The sequence below is a fragment of the Cucurbita pepo genome, chromosome LG19 (assembly GCF_002806865.2).
Source record: "Cucurbita pepo subsp. pepo cultivar mu-cu-16 chromosome LG19, ASM280686v2, whole genome shotgun sequence".
Taxonomy (NCBI): Eukaryota; Viridiplantae; Streptophyta; class Magnoliopsida; order Cucurbitales; family Cucurbitaceae; genus Cucurbita; species Cucurbita pepo.
Window position 1 is genome coordinate 5,825,124 of NC_036656.1, and position 20,730 is coordinate 5,845,853.

The 20,730-nt window shown below is 38.2% G+C and overlaps 5 protein-coding genes and 1 non-coding gene across 7 annotated transcripts; 1 reads left to right on the forward strand and 5 right to left on the reverse strand.

The window, feature by feature from the left end:
- Window positions 1-113: 113 nt before the first annotated feature.
- On the forward strand, window positions 114-3,112 carry LOC111781418 (haloacid dehalogenase-like hydrolase domain-containing protein At4g39970). The gene is made up of 11 exons (XM_023661984.1): window positions 114-576; window positions 661-754; window positions 1,109-1,153; window positions 1,252-1,302; window positions 1,538-1,612; window positions 1,699-1,732; window positions 2,051-2,106; window positions 2,199-2,258; window positions 2,367-2,426; window positions 2,557-2,603; window positions 2,680-3,112. The coding sequence occupies exons 1-11, from the start codon at window positions 218-220 to the stop codon at window positions 2,726-2,728; spliced, it is 930 nt and encodes a 309-aa protein (XP_023517752.1). The 5' UTR covers window positions 114-217; the 3' UTR covers window positions 2,729-3,112.
- A 1,868-nt stretch (window positions 3,113-4,980) lies between these two features.
- On the reverse strand, window positions 4,981-5,142 carry LOC111782351. The gene has a single exon (XR_002813101.1). It is a non-coding gene; the product is annotated as a U1 spliceosomal RNA (small nuclear RNA).
- A 565-nt stretch (window positions 5,143-5,707) lies between these two features.
- On the reverse strand, window positions 5,708-7,155 carry LOC111781417 (zinc finger protein STOP1 homolog). Its single transcript, XM_023661982.1, has one exon. The coding sequence runs from the start codon at window positions 6,971-6,973 to the stop codon at window positions 5,834-5,836; it is 1,140 nt and encodes a 379-aa protein (XP_023517750.1). The 5' UTR covers window positions 6,974-7,155; the 3' UTR covers window positions 5,708-5,833.
- Window positions 7,156-7,604: 449 nt separating this feature from the next.
- On the reverse strand, window positions 7,605-11,205 carry LOC111781416 (probable mitochondrial adenine nucleotide transporter BTL3). Its single transcript, XM_023661981.1, has 4 exons — window positions 10,402-11,205; window positions 9,811-10,114; window positions 8,885-9,352; window positions 7,605-7,989 (listed from the first exon to the last, which is right to left on the reverse strand). The coding sequence occupies exons 1-4, from the start codon at window positions 10,854-10,856 to the stop codon at window positions 7,915-7,917; spliced, it is 1,302 nt and encodes a 433-aa protein (XP_023517749.1). The 5' UTR covers window positions 10,857-11,205; the 3' UTR covers window positions 7,605-7,914.
- A 409-nt stretch (window positions 11,206-11,614) lies between these two features.
- On the reverse strand, window positions 11,615-14,950 carry LOC111782036 (ras-related protein RABH1e-like). Of its 2 annotated transcripts, XR_002813051.1 has the most exons (7): window positions 14,605-14,950; window positions 13,911-13,981; window positions 13,416-13,504; window positions 13,206-13,317; window positions 12,730-12,820; window positions 12,331-12,542; window positions 11,615-11,660 (listed from the first exon to the last, which is right to left on the reverse strand). XR_002813051.1 is itself a non-coding variant. In XM_023662803.1 (6 exons), exons 1-6 carry the CDS (start codon window positions 14,719-14,721, stop codon window positions 12,399-12,401), a joined length of 624 nt encoding a protein of 207 aa, XP_023518571.1. In that variant the 5' UTR covers window positions 14,722-14,950; the 3' UTR covers window positions 12,231-12,398. The 2 variants fall into 2 exon arrangements, 1 of the variants encoding a protein (XP_023518571.1); XM_023662803.1 differs by lacking the exon at window positions 11,615-11,660 and having other exon boundaries at window positions 12,231-12,542.
- A 909-nt stretch (window positions 14,951-15,859) lies between these two features.
- Window positions 15,860-20,190, reverse strand: LOC111781151 (CMP-sialic acid transporter 5-like). Its single transcript, XM_023661601.1, has 7 exons — window positions 19,913-20,190; window positions 18,913-18,961; window positions 18,564-18,790; window positions 17,436-17,637; window positions 17,191-17,334; window positions 16,956-17,030; window positions 15,860-16,266 (listed from the first exon to the last, which is right to left on the reverse strand). The coding sequence occupies exons 1-7, from the start codon at window positions 20,050-20,052 to the stop codon at window positions 16,105-16,107; spliced, it is 999 nt and encodes a 332-aa protein (XP_023517369.1). The 5' UTR covers window positions 20,053-20,190; the 3' UTR covers window positions 15,860-16,104.
- Between the last annotated feature and the right edge of the window lie 540 nt (window positions 20,191-20,730).

Consider the following 20,730-nt stretch of genomic DNA (forward strand, 5'->3'; position numbering starts at 1 on the left):
AAATAATAATAATTTAATGATTATAATTAAATAAGTTTATGGATATTTGTGAGAGTAACGGTTGATCACTCATATTAATCTGTCTGTAGTGATAATGTATAAGACATTGAGAGAGGGTCATAATTGCAGTATATAACGGTTGCAAAATCCGTTGAGTTGCCGGGAGCATTCCGCGCCACAGAAACTCGAAGCTGCTCTCGTTCTCCATCTCAGAGCCATGGCGAGCATTTCTACGATGCTCGTTCGTCCCAATCTCATACTCTCTTCTTCCGATCTGGTTTCGCCTTCTTTCCATCGATCTCTTCCTCCCACAGCCATCCGCTTCCGTACCTCCAGAAAATCCACTACTCACAAACCTTTCTCCCTTTCAGTCTCAGCTTCTTTACAAGCTCTAATATTCGACTGCGACGGCGTGATCCTTGAATCCGAGCACTTGCACCGACAAGCATATAACGATGCGTTTGCTCATTTTGACGTCCGTTGCCCTAATTCGGCGTCGCAGCCTCTCAATTGGAGCATCGAGTTCTATGACGAGCTCCAGAACCGCATTGGAGGCGGTAAACCGAAAATGCGATGGTATTGTTCTCTTTTAATCAATTTTACTGTCATTCTTGGTAATATGGTAATGCGCGTGTTCAAGGCGGTTTTTGCGTCTGTTAGGTACTTCAAGGAGTTTGGATGGCCATCTTCAACGATTCTCGAGAAGGCTCCGGAAGATGATGAGGAGCGAGCAAAGTTGATTGACGTTCTTCAGGCATATCCATTTAATTTCCTTACTTGCATCGATATTGTTATAGCAATGTGATGCTCATGTTATCTTCCTTTGGGCTATGAGCGCTTTCATATTTTGTGTCAGTTTATAGTGTATAAATTGGATGTCTTGTGTTTGATTCTCTCTATGTTGCATTAGTATACTACATATGTACTGTTGACGAGTCCTTTTGCATTCATAGGAAAGGATTAGTTTTTGCATAGGCTTATTTGTTTTAACTGATCTATTGATTCTAAAGTTGTGATCCATATATTTTGTGCTAATAAGCAAGTTCGTGATACACTTTGTGCTCTGACTTACTGAGATTCTATTAAAGCGCTTTCTTTGATCTTGTAGGATTGGAAAACAGAAAGGTACAAAGAAATAATCAAGTCTGGAACTGTAAGGAAATAGTTAGGCTTCATTGATCTCGTTTGTGCAACTTTTATAAATTGTGTTGCTTGAGTGGCTTGTAACTCAGATTGTTTCCACTCTATCAGGTGAAGCCCAGGCCTGGAGTTCTAAGTCTGATGGATGAGGCAAAATCTGCTGTAAGTAATATAAGTTAGCAATCTTGATGCTTTTTATTTGGATAAGGTTTCAAATTTTGAACTATCTTAACCCATTTGGAGGGGTATCATCTTACATTACCAACTACTGTTTTTTACCGGATGTCATCTGCGGTCGTTTGATCCGTGTTCCTCTTCCAAAGCACATGCCAGTGTGTTGGGTGCATTTCTCTGTTCATTTTCTTCAAGTTTCTTGAGATATTATATTGTTTTGTAGGGCAGGAAACTTGCCGTATGCTCTGCAGCTACCAAAAGTTCAGTTATTCTTTGCCTTGAAAACCTTATCGGGATTGTAAGCCTTTAGACTTGGTTTCAATAAATTTAGAATCGAATTTCCTCTTATCAAGGTAATGATTTAATGTGCTTCTCTGATTTTAGGATCGGTTTCAAAATCTTGATTGCTTCCTTGCTGGTAAGATTACTGTTTTTCGTATGTAATACTTTCTTGTGGTATGTATGACGATTGTAAATTATTGCTTATATGCCTATTCAACTATAAGGAAGAAATTGAATGCACGGTGAGGGTGATAAGCTTGAAGGAATACCTCAGAGCCTTTGCTGTAGGATAATTGAATGTCTACCCATGTAGTGGGTGAACTTCAAACGGTTTCCTTTGTCCTGTCTAATAACTGTTAGGTTTCCTTAAATATATCAATGATAATATCCCTTTGTTTCAGTTCAGTTGGTCCTGCTGCTCAATTGATTTGTAGGTTTCCTTTGTTTTTTATAGGTGACGATGTGAAGGAAAAGAAGCCTGATCCATCCATTTACATAGTAGCTTCAAAAGTAACTTATACTTAGTTCTTGACTTTGAAACCTTCCTCCTTGACATGAAGAGGGCATGCATTGTTATTTTAATTGTGACATATGCATTGCAGAAGTTAGGAGTGTCAGAAAAGGATTGCCTGGTGGTTGAGGACAGTGTCATTGGCTTGCAGGTATATCATTTGTTCTTTAGCTATCATTTTATAAATTGAGAACTTGGTGGATTAAAACCATAATTTATACAAATATAACTCACGTCAAAACTTCATTTGCATTTTTAGGCCGCAACAAAAGCAGGAATGCAATGTGTCATAACCTACACAGCTTCCACAGCTGACCAGGTCAGAATGTGCTCCGTAGTTTATGTGTTATGTTCCCGGACTCACTAATAGATAAAAGGCAACATGTTTTCCCTCAACTTAGCCAAGTATATCCCTGATGGTTATACGCTATTTGATTTGTTGAAATTAGGATTTTAAAGAAGCGATAGCAACCTATCCAGACTTGAGTGATATACGGTATGTAAGCTACATTAGTCTCTCTATTAATCCCTTGTCATTATTTTAAGTTTAACTTTTGACACCATAAATGCAGATTGAAGGACTTAGACTCTCTTCTACAAAACGTTGCCACTGCAAGATAGACAATCACTCTCAGCGTTGAATTGCTGATAACCAAGGAGCTTCCGGGAAGTTTTTTGCTGCTGAAATTGGTTTGGCATTTCCACAATGTACAGGTGTATGTATACATTTTGAATGCACTATCAGAAGAGACATCATAAGATGCTGTTGTTCAGACAATGTCTGTCGGTCGATGGTTAAGGTTATAGTTGATACCAAGAGGAGCTGGACTGATTTACCTTCTCAGGTGCCCAACTAAGTCTCAAATCCATTTTCCTTAATGTACTGATGGGTTCTTTCCCCTATATCTTAGGCAGCAAGATGAGTTGCTATTGATACGCTTTCGATTATTGAGATTTTAATCGCATAGTAGTGAGTGAACAGACCGACCAATAATTCCAGTCCAAGCCGTGTAAGCTTCTGCCCTCTACTAAAGCATTCAGATCAACACAAGCTTGAAACCCGTTTCCTAATGTTCTATAATTTGGAGTCCCTCCGTTACTATGCATCACAGACACATTTCAAACCCTTCTCGCTCTAACTATTCTGGACGTACCCAACCATAAGGACAGTCCAATCAACCACGTCTTAACAGTAATTTCATTGAACAAAAGATATATGTGCTTTCTGTGTGACCAAAGAACCAACCACATGAACGTTGGCTACCTATACACGTTCATGCCATAGTTTGTTGAGGATTGTTGGGAGAAAGTCAGCAAGTTAGCTAATGATCATGAAATTATAAGTAAGAATTTGGCTACTCATACACTGTTCATGCCATAGTTTGTTGAGGATTGTTAGTTCATGCCATAGTTTATTGAGGATTGTTAGTTTGTTGTTGGCTACCCATATGATTGAGGATTGTTAGTTCATGCCATAGTTTATTGAGGATTGTTAGTTTGTTGTTGGCTACCCATACGTCGTAAGAATTTGGCTACTCATCCACTTCATGCCATAGTTTGTTGAGAATTGTTAGTTTGTTGAGGATTGTTGGGAGGGAGTCACAAGTTAGCTAATGATCGGTTGGGAGCAAGTTAGCTAATGATATGTTAATGATCTGTTGGGTGCAAATTAGCTAATGATCGGTTGGGAGCAAGTTAAAGTTAGCTAATGATCTGTTGGGAGCAAGTTAGCTAATGACTAGCTAATCATCTATTTGTTGGGAGCAAGTTAAAGTTAGCTAATGATCTGTTGGGAGCAAGTTAGCTAATGACTAGCTAATCATCTATTTGTTGGGAGCAAGTTAGCTAATGATCTGTTGAGAAGATGATAGTTGATGATGAAATTATCATCCCAAGTTAGATAAGTGGATAAGTGGATAAGTAAATTATAAGTTGATTATAGTAAATTATAAGTTGATTGAAATTATATAAGTAAACTATAAGTTGATCATGAAATTATATATAATAGAGCTTATAAGTGGAGATCAGCTTATACGAACAGCGGTCTTATACAAGTAACTTTAGTTGATTGAAATTATACAAGTAAATTATAAGTTGATCTAGAGCTTATAAGTTGATCTAGAGCTTATAAGTGGAGAGCAGCATGAAATTATATATAATAGAGCTTATAAGTGGAGAGCAGCTTATACCTTCTAGAACATGACCGTGGTCATGGTGGACTATACCTTCTAGAACAGTGGTCATGGTGGACTATACCTTCTAGAACAGTGGTCATGGTGGAGGCTATAATAGAGCTTATAAGTGGAGAGCAGCTTATACCTTCTAGAACATGACCGTGGTCATGGTGGACTATACCTTCTAGAACAGTGGTCATGGTGGACTATACCTTCTAGAACAGTGGTCATGGTGGAGGCTATAATAGAGCTTATAAGTGGAGAGCAGCTTATACCTTCTAGAACATGACCGTGGTCATGGTGGACTATACCTTCTAGAACAGTGGTCATGGTGGACTATACCTTCTAGAACAGTGGTCATGGTGGACTATACCTTCTAGAACAGTGGCCATGGTGGACGCCTCCGACCTAGAAGTTGTAGATGTTGTCGCCATTGAAAAAAAAATGAATTCTAAAGAAAACAATCCTTAGAAATGAATGTTGATGCAATTGCGTGGAAAATGCACGGTTGGCTATGAGAAGAGCATGAAAGGCCACGAGTTGCCTAAGGAGTAAGCTGTTATTCTGTATGTATGAATATTCAACACTTAAAATATCTAACTAGATAAGGCAAAAAGAACGGATATAGAATTTGATATAAATTTTTATGAAAACAAAAAAGCCCTTATAAATGAATGTTTAATATTTAAACTGTTATGGGTAGGGGCCGCGCGAACGCAGGCCCCCACTACCACAAATTATGACGTAGGCTCTGCCACGTTGGACAGACCTTAGGCGGGCACCCCTCCTCAGTGCAATGGAGGTCACCAACCTAGGCTATGGGCCTTGATGATCACCCAAAAGCCCCGTCCAGGTAAGTATGTTGTAACGTAGCCCGTTGATTTTGTTTTATAGCCGGTGGTACTTCTCTTCTTTTGGGATCTGCCGATGTGGGACAAACCCAAAGTGCTCGATAATTCCTTCTCTTTTCCCCTTTTCCAAATTCATTTACGCACTAAATAGTCTGCTTATATATTTGTCTTTTTTGCACTAAATTATTTTAATATTTTACATTATATATAATCAATATTCCACACATTTTAAATGAGGAACTTGACTCTTCAATATTTGAAGAGTCAACAACTTTTTTTTGACATATTATTGACGGAGTTCAAATATTGATTCATATATAAAAGATTTAAATTTCATAGATATACTTATATTTGAAATTATAATGTTTTTAATCAATTAAAATGCAGTAAGTGAATAAAATATTGCAATAATTAAACAATGTTTTTCATTTTTATTTATTCATTCGAACTTTTATACTTGAAATTTGAAAAAAAATTATATCAAATTAACATTAATAAAATCATTTGTGCTTTTCCATTAATTTCCAATTTATTATCTCTTGATTCAAGAAGTTCTAGGTTGACACAGAGTAATGATTTCAAAATTCAAGTTTCAATGTAGACAAATCTAATAATCAGAGTCAAGAACTAAAAGAAAATGAATCAAATGCAGACCGATGAGAGTTCCAAATCTAAACAAAGAATTTCGTATGGACAGATCTCTAATCAGAACAAAATTTCCATTCCGATTCCGAATCGAAACCATGAGGGAATCCCAGCACCTCCTGCAAACAGTGATTCTCAATCGAACCAAACCCATCAAGAAACGATTCGAAAGATCCATCATCTGGACTATTCCAGGCGTCTGGGAAATTAACGTCCTTCGAAATCCGATTACTGTCCCCATCTTCATCCATTTCCGGCGTCGCCGCCGCCTCCGCCGCCGTGGCTTTCCCTTTCCCGTCGTCGTCCGCCACCGCCGGCATGTGGCCTTCGAACAGCGCCATATGACCGAACAACTTGTCCTTACGGGAAAAGGTCGTTCCACACGAACACCGCCACTTCGACTCCCCGCAGTGCTTCAAGTGGCTCTTCAAGTCGGCCATTACAGAGAAACTCTTCTTGTTGCAGCGATTGCAGCAGAACATCTTGGGGCAGTGGCTCCGCTTGAAGTGATTCTTGACGCAAATCAACGATTTCAACGGCCTAAACTTGTTGTGCGTTTTGTTCCTTACACAGCCATCGTAAGGGCACGAAAACCGCGTGCGCTTCGCCTTGTGGTCCACGACAACACCATCTAACGGCTTGGCCAACGCCTCAGGGGTCTTGAATTGATTCCCATGGGCCCGCATGTGCATCCGCAAATTCGCATCCCGCTTGAACCCTTTCCCGCAGATTTCACAGAAATGGATGTGCTCCGCTAGCAGTTCCATCGCGTCCATCTCCACTATTTCACAATCCATCTCAAATTCCTCCGATTCGATTCTCGTAATCTCATCTACACCCTCGACCTTCAGCTCCGCCATTGATTTCTCTGTAACCGGAATCGAATGAGTACGACTCGTCGAGGCTTTCAAACCCGGCGTATTCGAGGTTTTCACTTGCGCCAAGGCTAGAAGAGCAGCGCCGTTGACGACGATCTGTTGGATTGCGGAGGCGATTTCAGACGAAACCGCATCCATCTGTTGATTGCTGATGCGAATTTCTCTGTCGATGTTCTCGGATAGGAAGATTTGGACGGCATCCATTCTGGAAGAGATCGTCGAGAGGTTCTGCAACGGAATCCGCGGGTCATCACTTCCGGTGAGATTCGTCGAAAGTGGATCGCCGGAAAATTCCATAGGGAAGGTGGGAGGATTCATGGCGGTGGAGATTACGCGAGGAGGAGATGACTTCAATTGGATCGTAGCGGCATTTGACTTAAATGTTGGACTCTCTCAGCGCCAAAAGGAAGTAGGAACTGCCTTCAAAATGACGCCGTTTTGGGTGTCCGAACTTTGGACCAACACAGACGGGTTAGATATTCATTTTTTTAATTAATAAAAAATATATTTGAAACTTTCTTTACATTTAATAACTATTTAAAAAAAAAAAACATAATTTATAAAAGATGAGAATTAATTAATCAATAAAGTATAAGGGAAATTATTAATAAGAAAATACACGACTTTTTTTTTCTTATTTAAATTATATTCCCAACCTCGTTGACGTGCCCAAAACATAAAGAAAAAAAAAAATAAAGAGTAAAAAATAAAAAGATTCAATGCACTTATTCCTAAGAAGTAAGAAATTAAAAAAACAAATAAACAAGTTGTAATATTTATATTTAAAATATAGAGCGGGCAGCGGGCAGCGAGCAGCGGGCAGCGGGTTAATAAAATGAATAATGAACCGCCCCTTATAAATATTAAATATTATATGCTTTCCGTTGGTACTTAATTAAAGTTAAATACTTATTTATTTAGAGAAACATTGTTAAACATAAGACGAAAATATAAAAATCATTCTAAAAAAAAGAAAAAAAGATTAAGATCATACGATCAGATATAAGTTATCTATCCTTAACATTTTATATCGATCCATTCGAACTTGGAGCTCTGGGCACTGTGTTGAAAAATATGATCTGTGCCTCACTGTCACCCCAAACTGGAAAGAAAAACAAATTTAAAATGCTATTTTGATAGCCATAGAAACGTTGCCCAGAAACAATGTCAACAAGGGCACTGAAATGATCATAGCTCTTCTTCCAGAACCTTGGCCTGAAAGCTAAAGCAGTCAACGGTAGCGATGCATGCTCTAATCTTCACGATGATTCTACTTTCAGGACGATCTTCATGAACTCGTACACAAGATAGCTTATTGCTGCTGATGGTAAGACCTAAATTAAGGGAAAACATTAGATTATGAGGAGCTTAAAGCCATAAACAGATGATTATGCAAATCAACAACTCGACATGCTAAGCGAATCGACAAGAGATGGCAACCGGAGGAATGTGATGAGTTTTCATGCCAGTTTGTGTCGCGACACTTGGTTGTTCTTACTACATTTGGTTGCTAAGAAAACTTGCAGCTATTATAAATCCCGTGATGTTAGTCACCGTGACTTGTACTCATTCCTTCTAAGCTCTTTGCATTAGCTATGTTGATCACTAGACCAATTCCCAGTGGTTCACAATAGGGGAATGTTTGTAAGCCAAATTCTATCCTAAGGAAACTTTATTCTTAAACCAGAAACATAAAGGTTAAAAGTTTTGTCTCAAAGAAAAAGCCGAAAGCCATCATACTTATGGAAGGTTGGTTGTTGCGGGCTTTATTTGCATTTCCATAGATACAAGGATTCCATAGAAGCACACATAGAAGCTAGGAGTCCTGTAATTATCAAAGATTAGCCTTAATTACGCTGAATCAAATAAACCCGTTTGAGCTCGTTCATCAATTGATATAACGAAGGTCCTAAATGGACAAACTGGATGCCCTCAGATACCAATATCTTAAACTAGTGCAAACGAAGGGAGGGGTGGGTATCTCATATCCTCTTCATGAATCTAATGTACATATTGTAATAGTCAACAGACTCGACATGGTCAATTCGGCCATCATGCTATTGAAAGTTAGATGCAAATACTCATTTCACAAGTTTTTGTTTAATACTTTGAAACGTATGTTCTCGAGATACCATATTCATATATAATCTACCAGGCTATCAATGCATCTATTGCACAAACATATCTTGATGAACAAAAGAAGTAGTTAGTGAGAGATCAGTGGTGCACCTGTAATAAGCTAGGAATTAAGCCTGCATAAAGAGCAGGGACACCCCCTTGATTAACAATCTTGACACAAGTTGCAACAGCACTCAGCTTTGTTTCCCTAACTTGCATTTGGAGCTGCCTCCTCACAACTTCAAACGGATATGTAGCAGCTTCAGCACATGCCCCTGCTATGGCACCGTACAGTAACGTTCTAATCGTACCTAATTCCAATTGTTCAAAAGCATTCAACTTCTGATCACCTACTTTCATATTTTGGATTCTTTTCCTTCCTTCTGGTGAATGAAGATAAGCTGATTTTAATATATCATAAACACCATAAAACACAGCACCTGATGGTGCCATGCTTATAATTGAGGGTACTATGCCCTTGTAAAGAGAAAAGAAGCCTTCAGTTTGGATCATATGACGAAAGGCTCCAATAACACCACCCAAGGCTTCCCCACCTGGTGCCACCATCTTAGTCCGGATCTGCAAGAACAAAGGACACAAAGAACTTAGGTCTCCAATGATTAAAGTATACAATAAAAAGGAAATACAACCACCACAGGCGGCGGGGTGGTTGTATGCACCGTAAATAGAACGTAAGATTTTTCTTTCAGCTTTCGGGTGTATTGCGATTCATGTGATTGACGTAGTGAAAGGGTGAGAATAGATAGCCCTCCCAAATTGGCTAACAATCTGAATTGTGTAGTTTAAATACTCATAACTGTCCCTTGGTGTCAATATCAGTATAGATAGCTAACAATTTGATACCAGAACAACATGAAACTATCAAAACGATAGGCATGCAAACAAGAGCACAACTCAAAAAACTCTGTATGAAGATGCAGAAACTTCAATCTAAGAAATATAACAATCAGCAGATTGGAGAACTAAAGGTCAAAATGCTTCTTCATCTATAAAAGAAATTGCTAATTGAGACTTACGGTGTCCATAGGAATGCAAAGTATAGTTGCAGTAATTCCGGCGGCAGCACCGGCGAGAAACCGCTCAAAATTAGTAGTTTCTTCATTTCTAGACCACCTCAACAACTGATTTCTGTATGTATCATAAGCATAGAAATTGATAGCCTTAAAAGGAGCAGTGCGAAGAATGTTGACAAAATTTCCTTTCCAAAAACCTTTCAGACCTTGAGAAGCTGCTATGGTCTTGATCAGGTCAGTAAGTTTTTTCTGCTCACCACGAACTATGTACTCCAGCTTCAATCTCTCAAGAGGGGCAACGAAAGATCTATCATAGATCAAATTCATCATGAATAAACATGTCGGGTGACCAAATCTAATGATGTTAAAACCAGACAACATTTTTTATGCAGGGCAGAGTGTCGTGCATTCATATTCATAGACATGCCATGAATGAAGAAGCCCTTTTCCATATGAAGATGAATAGAAAGACGATCTAATCAAGGTTTTTGGGTTTCCAGCATTAATTCAATTCTGGAAAATAATGATACATCCTATTAAATCATTGAATTTGAATGTTGAAAATTAATGAAGAATGGGAGATTGGAAGGAAACCTGGAAACCATAGCAGCAACAGCTCCGGCCCACAGATGCTTGGTCATATTCATAGCACCAGATCCTCGCAAAACAGCTTTCTGATCTCTCTCTTCTTCTTCCTCCTCATGCTGCACCGAACCTTTATTCCCATCTTGTCCCAAAAAACCTTCCGCATGCTGAGTGTATTCTTCATTCTCGCCACTTCCATTTGCAGACAGGCTCACAGATAAAAATCGGCACCCACTTCCATTAGAAATCCCCCTTTCTCGGCGACCCAAAATTTGGAGGTTGAGAGTCTTGAGCGGACTGTGAGAAGAAGAAAATGTAGCCGACCCAGAAGAGCTTTTAGAAGCGATAAGCGAAATGAAAGAGGGAGGGAGATTATCGTCGAGAAACAACCCTCCGAGGAAGATTGAATCAGAGGTGTCGGACTTGATCAAGTGGGTGAACCAAGATGGGTGCTTTCCGTGCATTGCAGAGGGTTTGGCGAGATCGAAACGTGGGTATTGGGATTGACCAACAGCGAGAAGGACCTGATCGTCGATGGGTTCAAGAACATGAGGAAGAAGAGCTGGGAATTTATGAAGAGAGATTTAGGAAGTGGAGCGGAGAAAGAGAAGGTTGAACAAGACGAGAGAAGGGAATAAAAAATAAAGAAAATGAAAGGAAGGAAGATGGCGACACTAGTAATTTATAGCTGCTGAGTGCTGATGATGCCATTTCTTGTGCAGAGGAAAACCTCGCCTAAGTTTCATCGAGCGTTGGTGGCTTCTGTGTTGGTCCGCCCTTTTCAACAGTTATGAGCATATGCTCCACAGATACCCTAGTGGAAGCGATTGATCTTTTTATAATATGAAAGGTTTGGCTTAATTTGGTGTTAATTATGAGTGGATAATTCGTTGTCTTAATGACACCTGTTTGAAAGTAAAGGATTATTCTTGTAAGAAGGTCGAGATGGGATGGTGGTTGTCTGAATTGGAATTCAAATTCGATTATTAAAAATGTCATTTTCAAGCAAACGCAGCTCACACTCCAATTAATTCCACCTACCTAGTGTTACAAATGATAAAATTTCAGGTCTCGATCGTATGAATAAGGTCGAAGCCTTCTACCAANTTGTTTTTTTTTTTTTTTTTTTTGTCCATAAGCTTAGCTAACTCACTTGGGAGCATGTGAATTTGATTCTGTGACGGCACACCATCTATGCCCATCAACTTTACCTGTTCAACCACCCTAATTGATTTGCTCCCAATCAATACTTCATTTCCAAGCTACACCTAACCAAATTCATGATCATTTTCAGTAAATCGTTCGTAACAAATTGATTACGGACTATCAGCTGAACTAATCCTGGTTCTATGGAAGTTTGAATCCATCTTTTTGTAATATCATAGAAAAAACTGATTTCTACTAAATTTTCTAGCAAAAGGAATAATATGAATATAAAGAACGATCATGTAGCAAATATTGCAAAAACTTGTTGATGGAATAAGACCCCATCAATTCTTCAATTCTACAAGACTCTGGATATAATCATTATTCCACTTCAACCATTTAGTACTACTAATAGTATAGGATTGGTTCGTATGGAAAATGTACATAAATTTGATATGGACTATATAGTTGGGGGTGGTTCTATGGATTGTGGCCACAAGAGCTGACCACTAGTAACGTGAACAGCCAAGCCAAAGAGAATTTTCTAAGAAAGAACAACACTGAATATTGATATAATTATAAACAATGGAACAGTTTCAAGTACTCTGCAATTAGATATAGTTGGTCAAGTTGTAGAAGGGCATCACAAATCCAAAATGAAAATCTCAGCATTTGGGAGAACAAAATGATGATTTTGTTCTTTGGGAACGCAAAAAGAATCTAATGGCATACAATATTACAAACATCTTATCGTTAGAAAATTTCGGATGTTAATTTGTTGAACTAACTCACCGGTGAATGATTGCGTTTACTATTTCATTTCTGCAGCATTTTTCTTATGTATTGAACTTACATATCCTCTAGCACGCACAACCTCCTCCTTGCTGTTCCGTATGGGATGAATTCACTGCAGGCTTCAAATTTACGTCAACCATGTCCTCCTGCCTTGTAGAAGACAGAGTTTCCATCCCTGGCAGCGCTGCAGCAATCTTACGGAAGAGAGGCTGCAAAATTTGTTTCAATAAAAATGTAAGTCAAACTTACATCTACAGACCAATCAAAGAAGAGAAACAAATGCAAATTTAGCGAAGATGCGTAATTTCATGCCTCGTGAACAAAAAGGTACGAAGTGGACTTTGGACTTTTAATCTTTTGTCATTTTACGTTTTAGAAATCAAAGAATAACGTTACCTTGATGTTGAAGCCAGCTTTGGCACTAGTTTCTATGAACATGACTCCAAACTCGCGAGATTTGGCATCACCTTCTTCGATTGAAACTTGCCTGATTTTGTCACCAAGCAAACAGAATTTAGAGAACTTCTGAAAAATGGACAAGGGTTTTAATAGACACTGACAAAGCCTATAAATCAGTTACAAATATGAATTAGCAACTAAGCTCAAGATTTTCAGACAATTTCCTAGGATTTGAAGAATTGTCAGCTTAGGTCTTCAGTACATGCAATCAAAGGTTAATAACAACTTCAGCTCAATCCCATCTCATCATTGCATTCAAAGTATAAACAGAAATGGTGTCCCTAATGCAATCTCCAAACTCCTCAAAGAAGTTTATACTGATCCTGATATGTATAATAAATAAAAGGAACAGCTCATTCCACACTTTTTTTCGACAATGTCAAATTTGTTCCTATTAAAAATATGTTCCTCACCTTTTCTCAACAAGATCAGTTTTGTTCCCAACAAGAACAATTATCACATCACTGCCCCGTTCTGTTCGTACCTCCTCAATCCACTTGGTAGTATTCAAGAATGATTGTCTATCTGCATAATAACGTTTTCACACCAAACCCATTATCACATCAGCCACAACTAACCATGATGCATCACAAAACCAACAATAACAGAGAGAGAGCACTAACTAGATACATCATAGACTACTACTGCGACAGAGGAATCTCTTATATAACTTGGAATAAGACTCCTAAATCTTTCTTGTCCAGCAGTATCCCTGTGGAATGAGAGGCATTAAAGTTTTAGAGAAAACTAAATGCATATCAAACAACACATAGATGTCAGTTCGAATATTTAAATTGACAAAGAATGTGTAAAGTCAAATCGACATGTTCTATCAGCCTTCTCTTAGAAATTTAATGCAATAAACGTCGTGTTCTATAATTATGCTTAGCTTTCTCCAAACCAGGCATAAAAAAATAATGTTTAGGGTGTCCCATCAGTGTTTCGCACAATTCTATGATCTATTTCAATGGATGTTTATATTGGATGGCAAAGAATCTGAAATCTACATCATATTGAAAAGAACTAGATTTTTGACTTAAGAGCCTGAATGCCGAAACCAAGACTGATAGGAAATAAAATCTTGACTACATGACCGGAGAGAAATAAGCAAGGCATACCAAAGCTGCAACCGAATTGTTCGGTCTTCAAGGTACATTGTTTTGGACAAAAAGTCGATTCCAATTGTAGCCTGCATCATAAGTTATGTCAGCATGCAGAATGGAGGCCCACGAGCAGAGTATGGATGAAATGTACAGACGACGCATAATTATGGTTTGAAAGATTCTAGTTCCAATCTACTTAGCCCTGAAATACATTTTCTTATTAAAGCATGAACCATTTGCTCCGCTCCTTCCCTTGAATTTAACGAACGCTAGATGATCTGATAGTGCATAAAGTCAACCCTCTTAGAAGTAATTTCCCCTCCTCTTCCCCTGTTATACGTATCGTTTTTTATACAGAAATTATGGAACTTCTCCATTGACGAAGAAAGGATGTGGCTGAATCTTAAAAGTAATCTAAATCAATCGATAAATCTGATCGATTGCAAAAAGATTAATAACCAGTAAGAAAAGCAAGTCATCAGTGGATGGAATGCATAAACAACATTGAGTACGCATTCGAAACAACGCCACATAACTCAGATCCACATGAATCCTAAGAAATTTCCATCTGGATTGAGATACACAACACAACAGAGACGCACCAAAAAAGAAGGTCGTATGGTATCAAGACTTCCAAATGAAAATATTGGAGAAAAAGAAATGATTAAAATATGAAGAACAGAAGACGCAAGGCAACGAGAACACGGACCTGATAGGTGGTATCAAACTTGTCGTACATGAAGCGGGTGATAATGCTAGTTTTGCCAACGGATTGATCGCCGAGGAAGACGAGCTTGTACTTGGCGAGAGGAGAAACCGTGGCCATGAAGGGAATATGAGCGTAGCGAAGAAGATTCAAGGGAAGGTGGCGCGAGAAGATAGATAGATAGGTAGATCGATGGAAAAGGAAAATGGGGAAGGGGTATGGGTCAGAGGTTTTTAAAAGTTCGTTTCTCTCCACCTGCACCTGCACGCAGGAGAAACCGCCAACGATGACGAAGACGCCGAAGTCAAATGCTTAAAACTTCAACCACCTTACGCTTTTATCCTCCTTTGGGCCTTGCTCTGCGTGGACGCGCCAAACTTGATCGCACCTTCATCCTTCACTTTCGGCCTTTCTTTCCCCCTCCAATCAATTCTCAAACGCTACAACCTTTCCGTTTCTTTTTCTCCAAAAATTCATACAATGGTTAAATTACAATGGAAACATTAAGGAGCATTCTCTGTAAGTAAGAAAAGTTTTTTTAGAGAAAATTCGGTAGGATAAGTCTAAAAAGGACAATATCGACTAGTGATAGACTTGGACTGTTACAAATGGTATTAGAGTCAGGTACGGGCAGTGTGCCAATGATGACACTGGACTCTAAGGGGGTGGATTGTGAGACGAAACATTTTTTATAAGGTTGTGAAAACCATGTGACAACGATGACATTGGATCCTAAGGTGGTGGATTTTGAGATAAAACATTCATTATAAGGGTGTGGAAGCCAGACATCGGGCGGTATGCTGGTGATGATGTTGCCCTCCAAGGAGATGGGTTGGGAGATCCCACATCGATGTTGGCCCCCAAGGAGATGGGTTGCGGACCCAACATCGGTTGAAGAGGGGAACGAGCCAAACTTATACTATTTTAAAACATTGAGGGGAAGTCTAAGAGGAAAAGCCCATAGCAGAGCTGTTACAATATATTTATGAGATCCCACATTGATTGAGGAGGGAAATGAGCCATACTTGAGCTCTTCTAAAACCTTGAGGGGAAGCCTAGAAGGGAAAATCTATAAGAGTAAGGCTTGGACTATCGTCTTTCGATCAAATATACCAATAAAATTATTACTTTTAAAACCATAAAATTAATCCAATAAATTTATAATTTAACCTCATAAAATAAATAAATAAAGATATATTATTATCTCATTTAAAAAAATAATAATAATTTCTACATTTTTGTTTCCAAATTACATGAATATTTTACTTTATAGTATAAAATGTAAGATATGTTAGAAAAATTAAAATAACAATGTTTCTCCAATCCTCATGCGCACTGCTGAAGAATGAAGTGTTCATATACATCATGATTTCAGCTAATTGAAAATCCAGATATAATGGCCTTATTAGTTACAATTATCAATCATATTGCTAAACTATAAAAATAAAGTTATTCCTGCAGCTTTAATTCCATCAAGTTATTCCTGTAAATAACTCTCCCAGGCTATAGTTCCTTCTCTTTAACCCGGTAGGGATACTTTTGATACATGGAAATACTACTGACCACGAGGGGAAGAGCCACGATACAATAAACCGATGGTGGTTTCCCTTCAAATATGAACTGCAGCAATGCCGTCACAATGAGTGCTGAGACTATGACAAAACCCTGCAACCATACAACGAAATAATTTCCCACGATGAGTGTACGTAAAAATTATACGAGCAGTATATCACCGTGCCAAGTAAGAAAAAAAAACACGGGGCTTTTCTTTGTTCGTAGCAGTGTTATGTAAGTTTAAAGCTCCCAGTAACCGTCCAAGTCCACCGCTTTGGGCTTTTATGTATTGCTGTCAGCTTCACGGTTTTAAAATGCGTCTGCTAGGAAAAGGTTTCCACACCCTTATAAGGAATGCTTTGTTCCCCTCTCCAACCGATGTGAGATCTCGCAATCCATCCCCCCCTAGAGGCCTAGCATCCTCGCTAGCACACCGTCCGATGTCTGGCTCTGATACCATTTGTAACAGCCCAAACCCACCGCTAGCAGATATTGTCCGCCCATTACGTATCGCCGTTCAACCTCACAGTTTTAAAACACGTATGCTAGGGAGAAGTTTCTACACTCTTATAAAGAATGTTTCGATTCCCTCTCCAACCGATGTGCACCATAGCTCAACTGATTCTAGAATATACCTCGACCAAGAAGGAAAAAAAATGTTCAAGCTGCTGGTTAACATTATCTTGAGTGAAAAGACATGAGCAACATGAATTTAGAGCAAGCTCATGGTTGATATCCTTGAAGATTATGTTCAAGAACAATCTTATCTTACGGGTCAAAACGAAAAACATAAAACTTGCCTTTCGAACACCACCGGCCCTGCTTGTGACTAGACCAACAAGAATTCCACCAAGAGCATTGAGTAAGACTGGAATCTGAAACAAAATGACCAAAAAAGTAGAATACATTTACTGCAAGCAATTCATGTCCTCCCTTCCAAAAGAAAAGGGCATGGAAGAGAGTTATCGGACTTTTTGCTGAAAGAATTGTCTCCAACTTAGAGACACCCTCGTATGACAAGTGATATATAATTACCATAGTGAGAAGAGTCCAACCGTAGAAAAAACCATGATGTCGGATGGCTTCTCCATCAGGAGATTTATATGTACTAGCAAATAGAAACAGACTTCCAACTATAGACATTTCTACAGTCATCAAGTATGATGAGTGTTTCTTAACCTGTAAATGGAAAACGGTTCATCAGAAAGGAGCAAACACATAATTCCTAGATTGTTTCTTGGAGGTTGGTATCTAAATAAACTAAAAAAATCTCTACAAACCTGTGAAGCCCATTGACACAATGCAGAAGCCAGACCAGAGAGTACAGAAGCAGCCAAGACAGGAATAATCCCATGAAACAAAATTTGATCGGGACTGCCATCATCTCTGGAACCCTTACTAGATCCTTCACCTATACTTAGAAGAACGGCAGCAACAATCAACAAGAATAGAGCCCCAATTTGCTGAATGGACTGCCTCTGCCTATTCATAAAATCCACATACCACGCCATGTAAGTTGTACGAAATTGTTTTAGATCTTAGCTTTAATCAGAAATTAGTACAAATCATCACTAGATGCAATTTACCTAAGTCACAGATGATGATCAGAAAATGTCGGTACACATTGCCATCGAAACAATTCTAAATAATTGACCACTGTCATTTTGTGAGATCCCACGTCGGTTGGGGAGGGGAATGAATAATTTATTATAAGGGTGTGGAAACCTCTCCTTAGTAGACGCGTTTTAAAATCTTGAGGCTGGCGGGTGATACGTAGTGGGCCAAAGCAGACAATATTTGCTAGTGGTGGGGTTGGGCTGTTACAAATGGTATAGAGCCAAGCACCGAGCGATGTGCCAGGAAGGACGCTGGGCTCCTAAGGGAGATGGATTGCGAGATCCCAAATTGGTTGGAGAGGGAAATGAAACATTTCTTATAAGGATGTGGAATCTCACCCTAGTAGACGCGTTTTAAAACCATGAGACTGATGGCGATACGTAACGAGATAAAATGGATAACATTTGTTAGCGGTGGACTTGGATTGTTACACATTTCATTGCAAGTCTGTTGAGCATATTGTTGTTCTAGATACCCCAGGGGAAAAGGAAAAATGGCCAGAGCTTGTGCATGTCAATTAAAGAAGCAAAGTATAGGTCTTGGTCCTCTCTACGACAAGAATGATAGAGACAGACTATAAATGAACAGAGTGGAAAGATATACAACCATTTGCACATTGTAATTGCAACACAAAAAAGTTATAGATAGCAAAGAAGTAAATCATAGCACAGCACAGCAATTCATCATGTCAATTGAATAATTACATAAATCTTCAACTAGGATAATGAAAGCCTATAGAAACATGAGTTCTATTATAATTTTGAAAAGACAGAAGAAGCATTGGAACATACCTGAGCAACAAATAAGTACATACAGCAGTGAAGAGTATTTTTGTTTGATTCAGCATTGAGAATGTCAGAGAATCAAGATTCTTGTAAGCTATCTGCAGCAGACTATTTTGTAATGCATAAATAATTGCAGGAAGTCCTGAAGCAGTCAATGCACCAGCGACAGTCCACTCACTAAAAGTTTTCTTTAAACTACCTTCTTTTGCCATGATAATTAGGGCACATATGACCTGCAAAAAAAAAAAAAAAAGAACAAAAATCTTTGAGAATTAGTGCAAAAAGTAGACCTTTCTCCAGAAAATAGTCCATAATAAAATTAAAGAAATGGAAAATATATGCTATACAGTAATACCTTTACTATCTCACAAGTTAAGACAGATGAAGTCACAATAACTTCTCGTCTGCAGGGAGAATCATACGAGTTAACATCGTGCACATACCAGAAAGGAGTTGCCATTGGACAAAAAAAATCCGAAGATAATTTCAATGTTGTAAATTGTCATAAAGATGTATTGTCGTAACTCTCATTTAGTTCATAACCCTCGATGCTTTATATTCTCATTTATTTTGGTTATTAACTTTCGTTTAGTTCATAACCATTTTGTTTCATGTATGAAAATTAGTATTGCAATGACTATATAAAGGCTTGTCTAGCATTATTTTGAGGTGTGAAGTCATTGTCATTTTGTATTTGTCTAGTGGCATTTGGGTTAGATATAAAGACATTGCCATTTTGTATTTGCTTAGAGGCAATTGGGAAGAACTTTGTTTAGAGACTTTATAGTGTGAGAGTGTGAGAGATACACTTGTAAACACTTTGGTTATAGTGATTGCCTCCCACTCGTGGATGTAGAGAAATTTCTTCTCTCCAAACTACGTAAATCTTTGTGTCTCTTTGTTTAATTTATGTTTGTGGGTGTGTGAATGCAATCGATCTTGCTTCCGCTTCCACTACAACAATTGGGTATCAAAGCATTTTTAATTATGGATTCCGCTACAACAATTGGGTATCAAAACTTTTTTCGTTGTGGCATTTGGATACAGTAAGTAGTATCAGAGCATTGAAAGTTGTGGCATTACGGTATCATAGCCTTTTTAATTGTGGCATTATACACAACGAGTGGCCGAGCATCGAAGGTTGTGGCATTACTACGCAACATTCAATCAGTGAACATGAAAGGCAATATCGTCTCATGAAAACAAGTCCAGATGTGAAATGTTACTATGGAAATGCTTAAAATTGAGAGAGAAAGTGCAAAACCTAGATAATTTTTTGTCCTGCAATCTTCACTACAGCTAATATTAACTCAAAAAAACACAAAGATTGAAAGAACAGAAAAATGATAGAGTACCTCGTAAATCGCTTAGAGATCAGTGGTTGAGCTCCGTACTGTAGAGCGAGCAAAATGGAGTAAAGCAAAATTCTCCTGCTCATTTGATCGGCACTAGTGGCCGCATCTTTGGGCCTTTTCCTTGCAGCTAAAGACGCCATCACCGCAACCTCTCGGAGTTCTCTTCCAACTTCAGAACTCCGATGAGGATGCCTGGATGACTTGCGAGCAGAGACAGTTCCTTATTTTCAATATGTAAACCAAAAGGCGTTCACGCAGCCGATACGACGCCGTCTCTCCAAGTCACTTATTCACGAAGCCGCAGTCCCCTTGGCTCCAAATAAAGAAAAGTATTATATTTTCCCGTCCCGAAAAAAAGAAAAAAAACAAACAAACGTGCGTTGTAATTTAGTAATATCCATTTTAAATAAATTTTAATGAATAATCTCTCTTTTTTAATATACTATTTTAGCACTTAATTTTAATATATTCTTCCCCTTAAAACATTTAATTATTTATTTATTAAATAAATAAATAAATATATATATATATATATTAAAAAAATGAGGTTGAATATAGTGTTCGTCTCCAACTTAAATTAACTAATATAATAAATCTCTTTCATTCATTTGTTACTTATCTCGATAGCCTCCAATTTTATTTTTAAGAAATATTTATTATTAAAATGACACTGGTGGAATGGTGGAAAGGTAAATCTCTAAGTTAAATCCAATTTTAACCACTTTTTATACTTATCTAAAATGATTCTATATATGTCACAGAAAAAATATAGAATAATTAAAATTTGGTATGTGTACGACTTTAACAACTTTTTATTT

Bases quoted from the DNA above. Each gene is read 5' to 3' on its own strand.
- LOC111781416 (XM_023661981.1), bottom strand. From the start codon at position 10,856: ATGCACGGAAAGCACCCATCTTGGTTCACCCACTTGATCAAGTCCGAC. The intron at 10,115-10,401 runs GTTTCCTTCCAA...GATCTATGATAG, and splicing joins GTTGCTGCTATGGTTTCCAG to ATCTTTCGTTGCCCCTCTTG. The intron at 7,990-8,884 runs GTGCACCACTGA...CCCTTAATTTAG, and splicing joins TAATTCCTAGCTTATTACAG to GTCTTACCATCAGCAGCAAT.
- LOC111782036 (XM_023662803.1), bottom strand. From the start codon at position 14,721: ATGGCCACGGTTTCTCCTCTCGCCAAGTACAAGCTCGTCTTCCTCGGC. The intron at 13,505-13,910 runs GTATGCCTTGCT...CTCATTCCACAG, and splicing joins ACAATTCGGTTGCAGCTTTG to GGATACTGCTGGACAAGAAA. The intron at 12,543-12,729 runs GTAACGTTATTC...CAAATTTTGCAG, and splicing joins AAGCTGGCTTCAACATCAAG to CCTCTCTTCCGTAAGATTGC.
- LOC111781417 (XM_023661982.1), bottom strand. From the start codon at position 6,973: ATGAATCCTCCCACCTTCCCTATGGAATTTTCCGGCGATCCACTTTCG.
- LOC111781418 (XM_023661984.1), top strand. From the start codon at position 218: ATGGCGAGCATTTCTACGATGCTCGTTCGTCCCAATCTCATACTCTCT. The intron at 1,613-1,698 runs GTAAGCCTTTAG...CTCTGATTTTAG, and splicing joins TTGAAAACCTTATCGGGATT to GATCGGTTTCAAAATCTTGA. The intron at 2,604-2,679 runs GTATGTAAGCTA...CCATAAATGCAG, and splicing joins CCAGACTTGAGTGATATACG to ATTGAAGGACTTAGACTCTC.
- LOC111781151 (XM_023661601.1), bottom strand. From the start codon at position 20,052: ATGGCGTCTTTAGCTGCAAGGAAAAGGCCCAAAGATGCGGCCACTAGT. The intron at 17,638-18,563 runs GTATGTTCCAAT...TTTTATGAATAG, and splicing joins TGTACTTATTTGTTGCTCAG to GCAGAGGCAGTCCATTCAGC. The intron at 16,267-16,955 runs GCAAGTTTTATG...GTATGGTTGCAG, and splicing joins GGGCCGGTGGTGTTCGAAAG to GGTTTTGTCATAGTCTCAGC.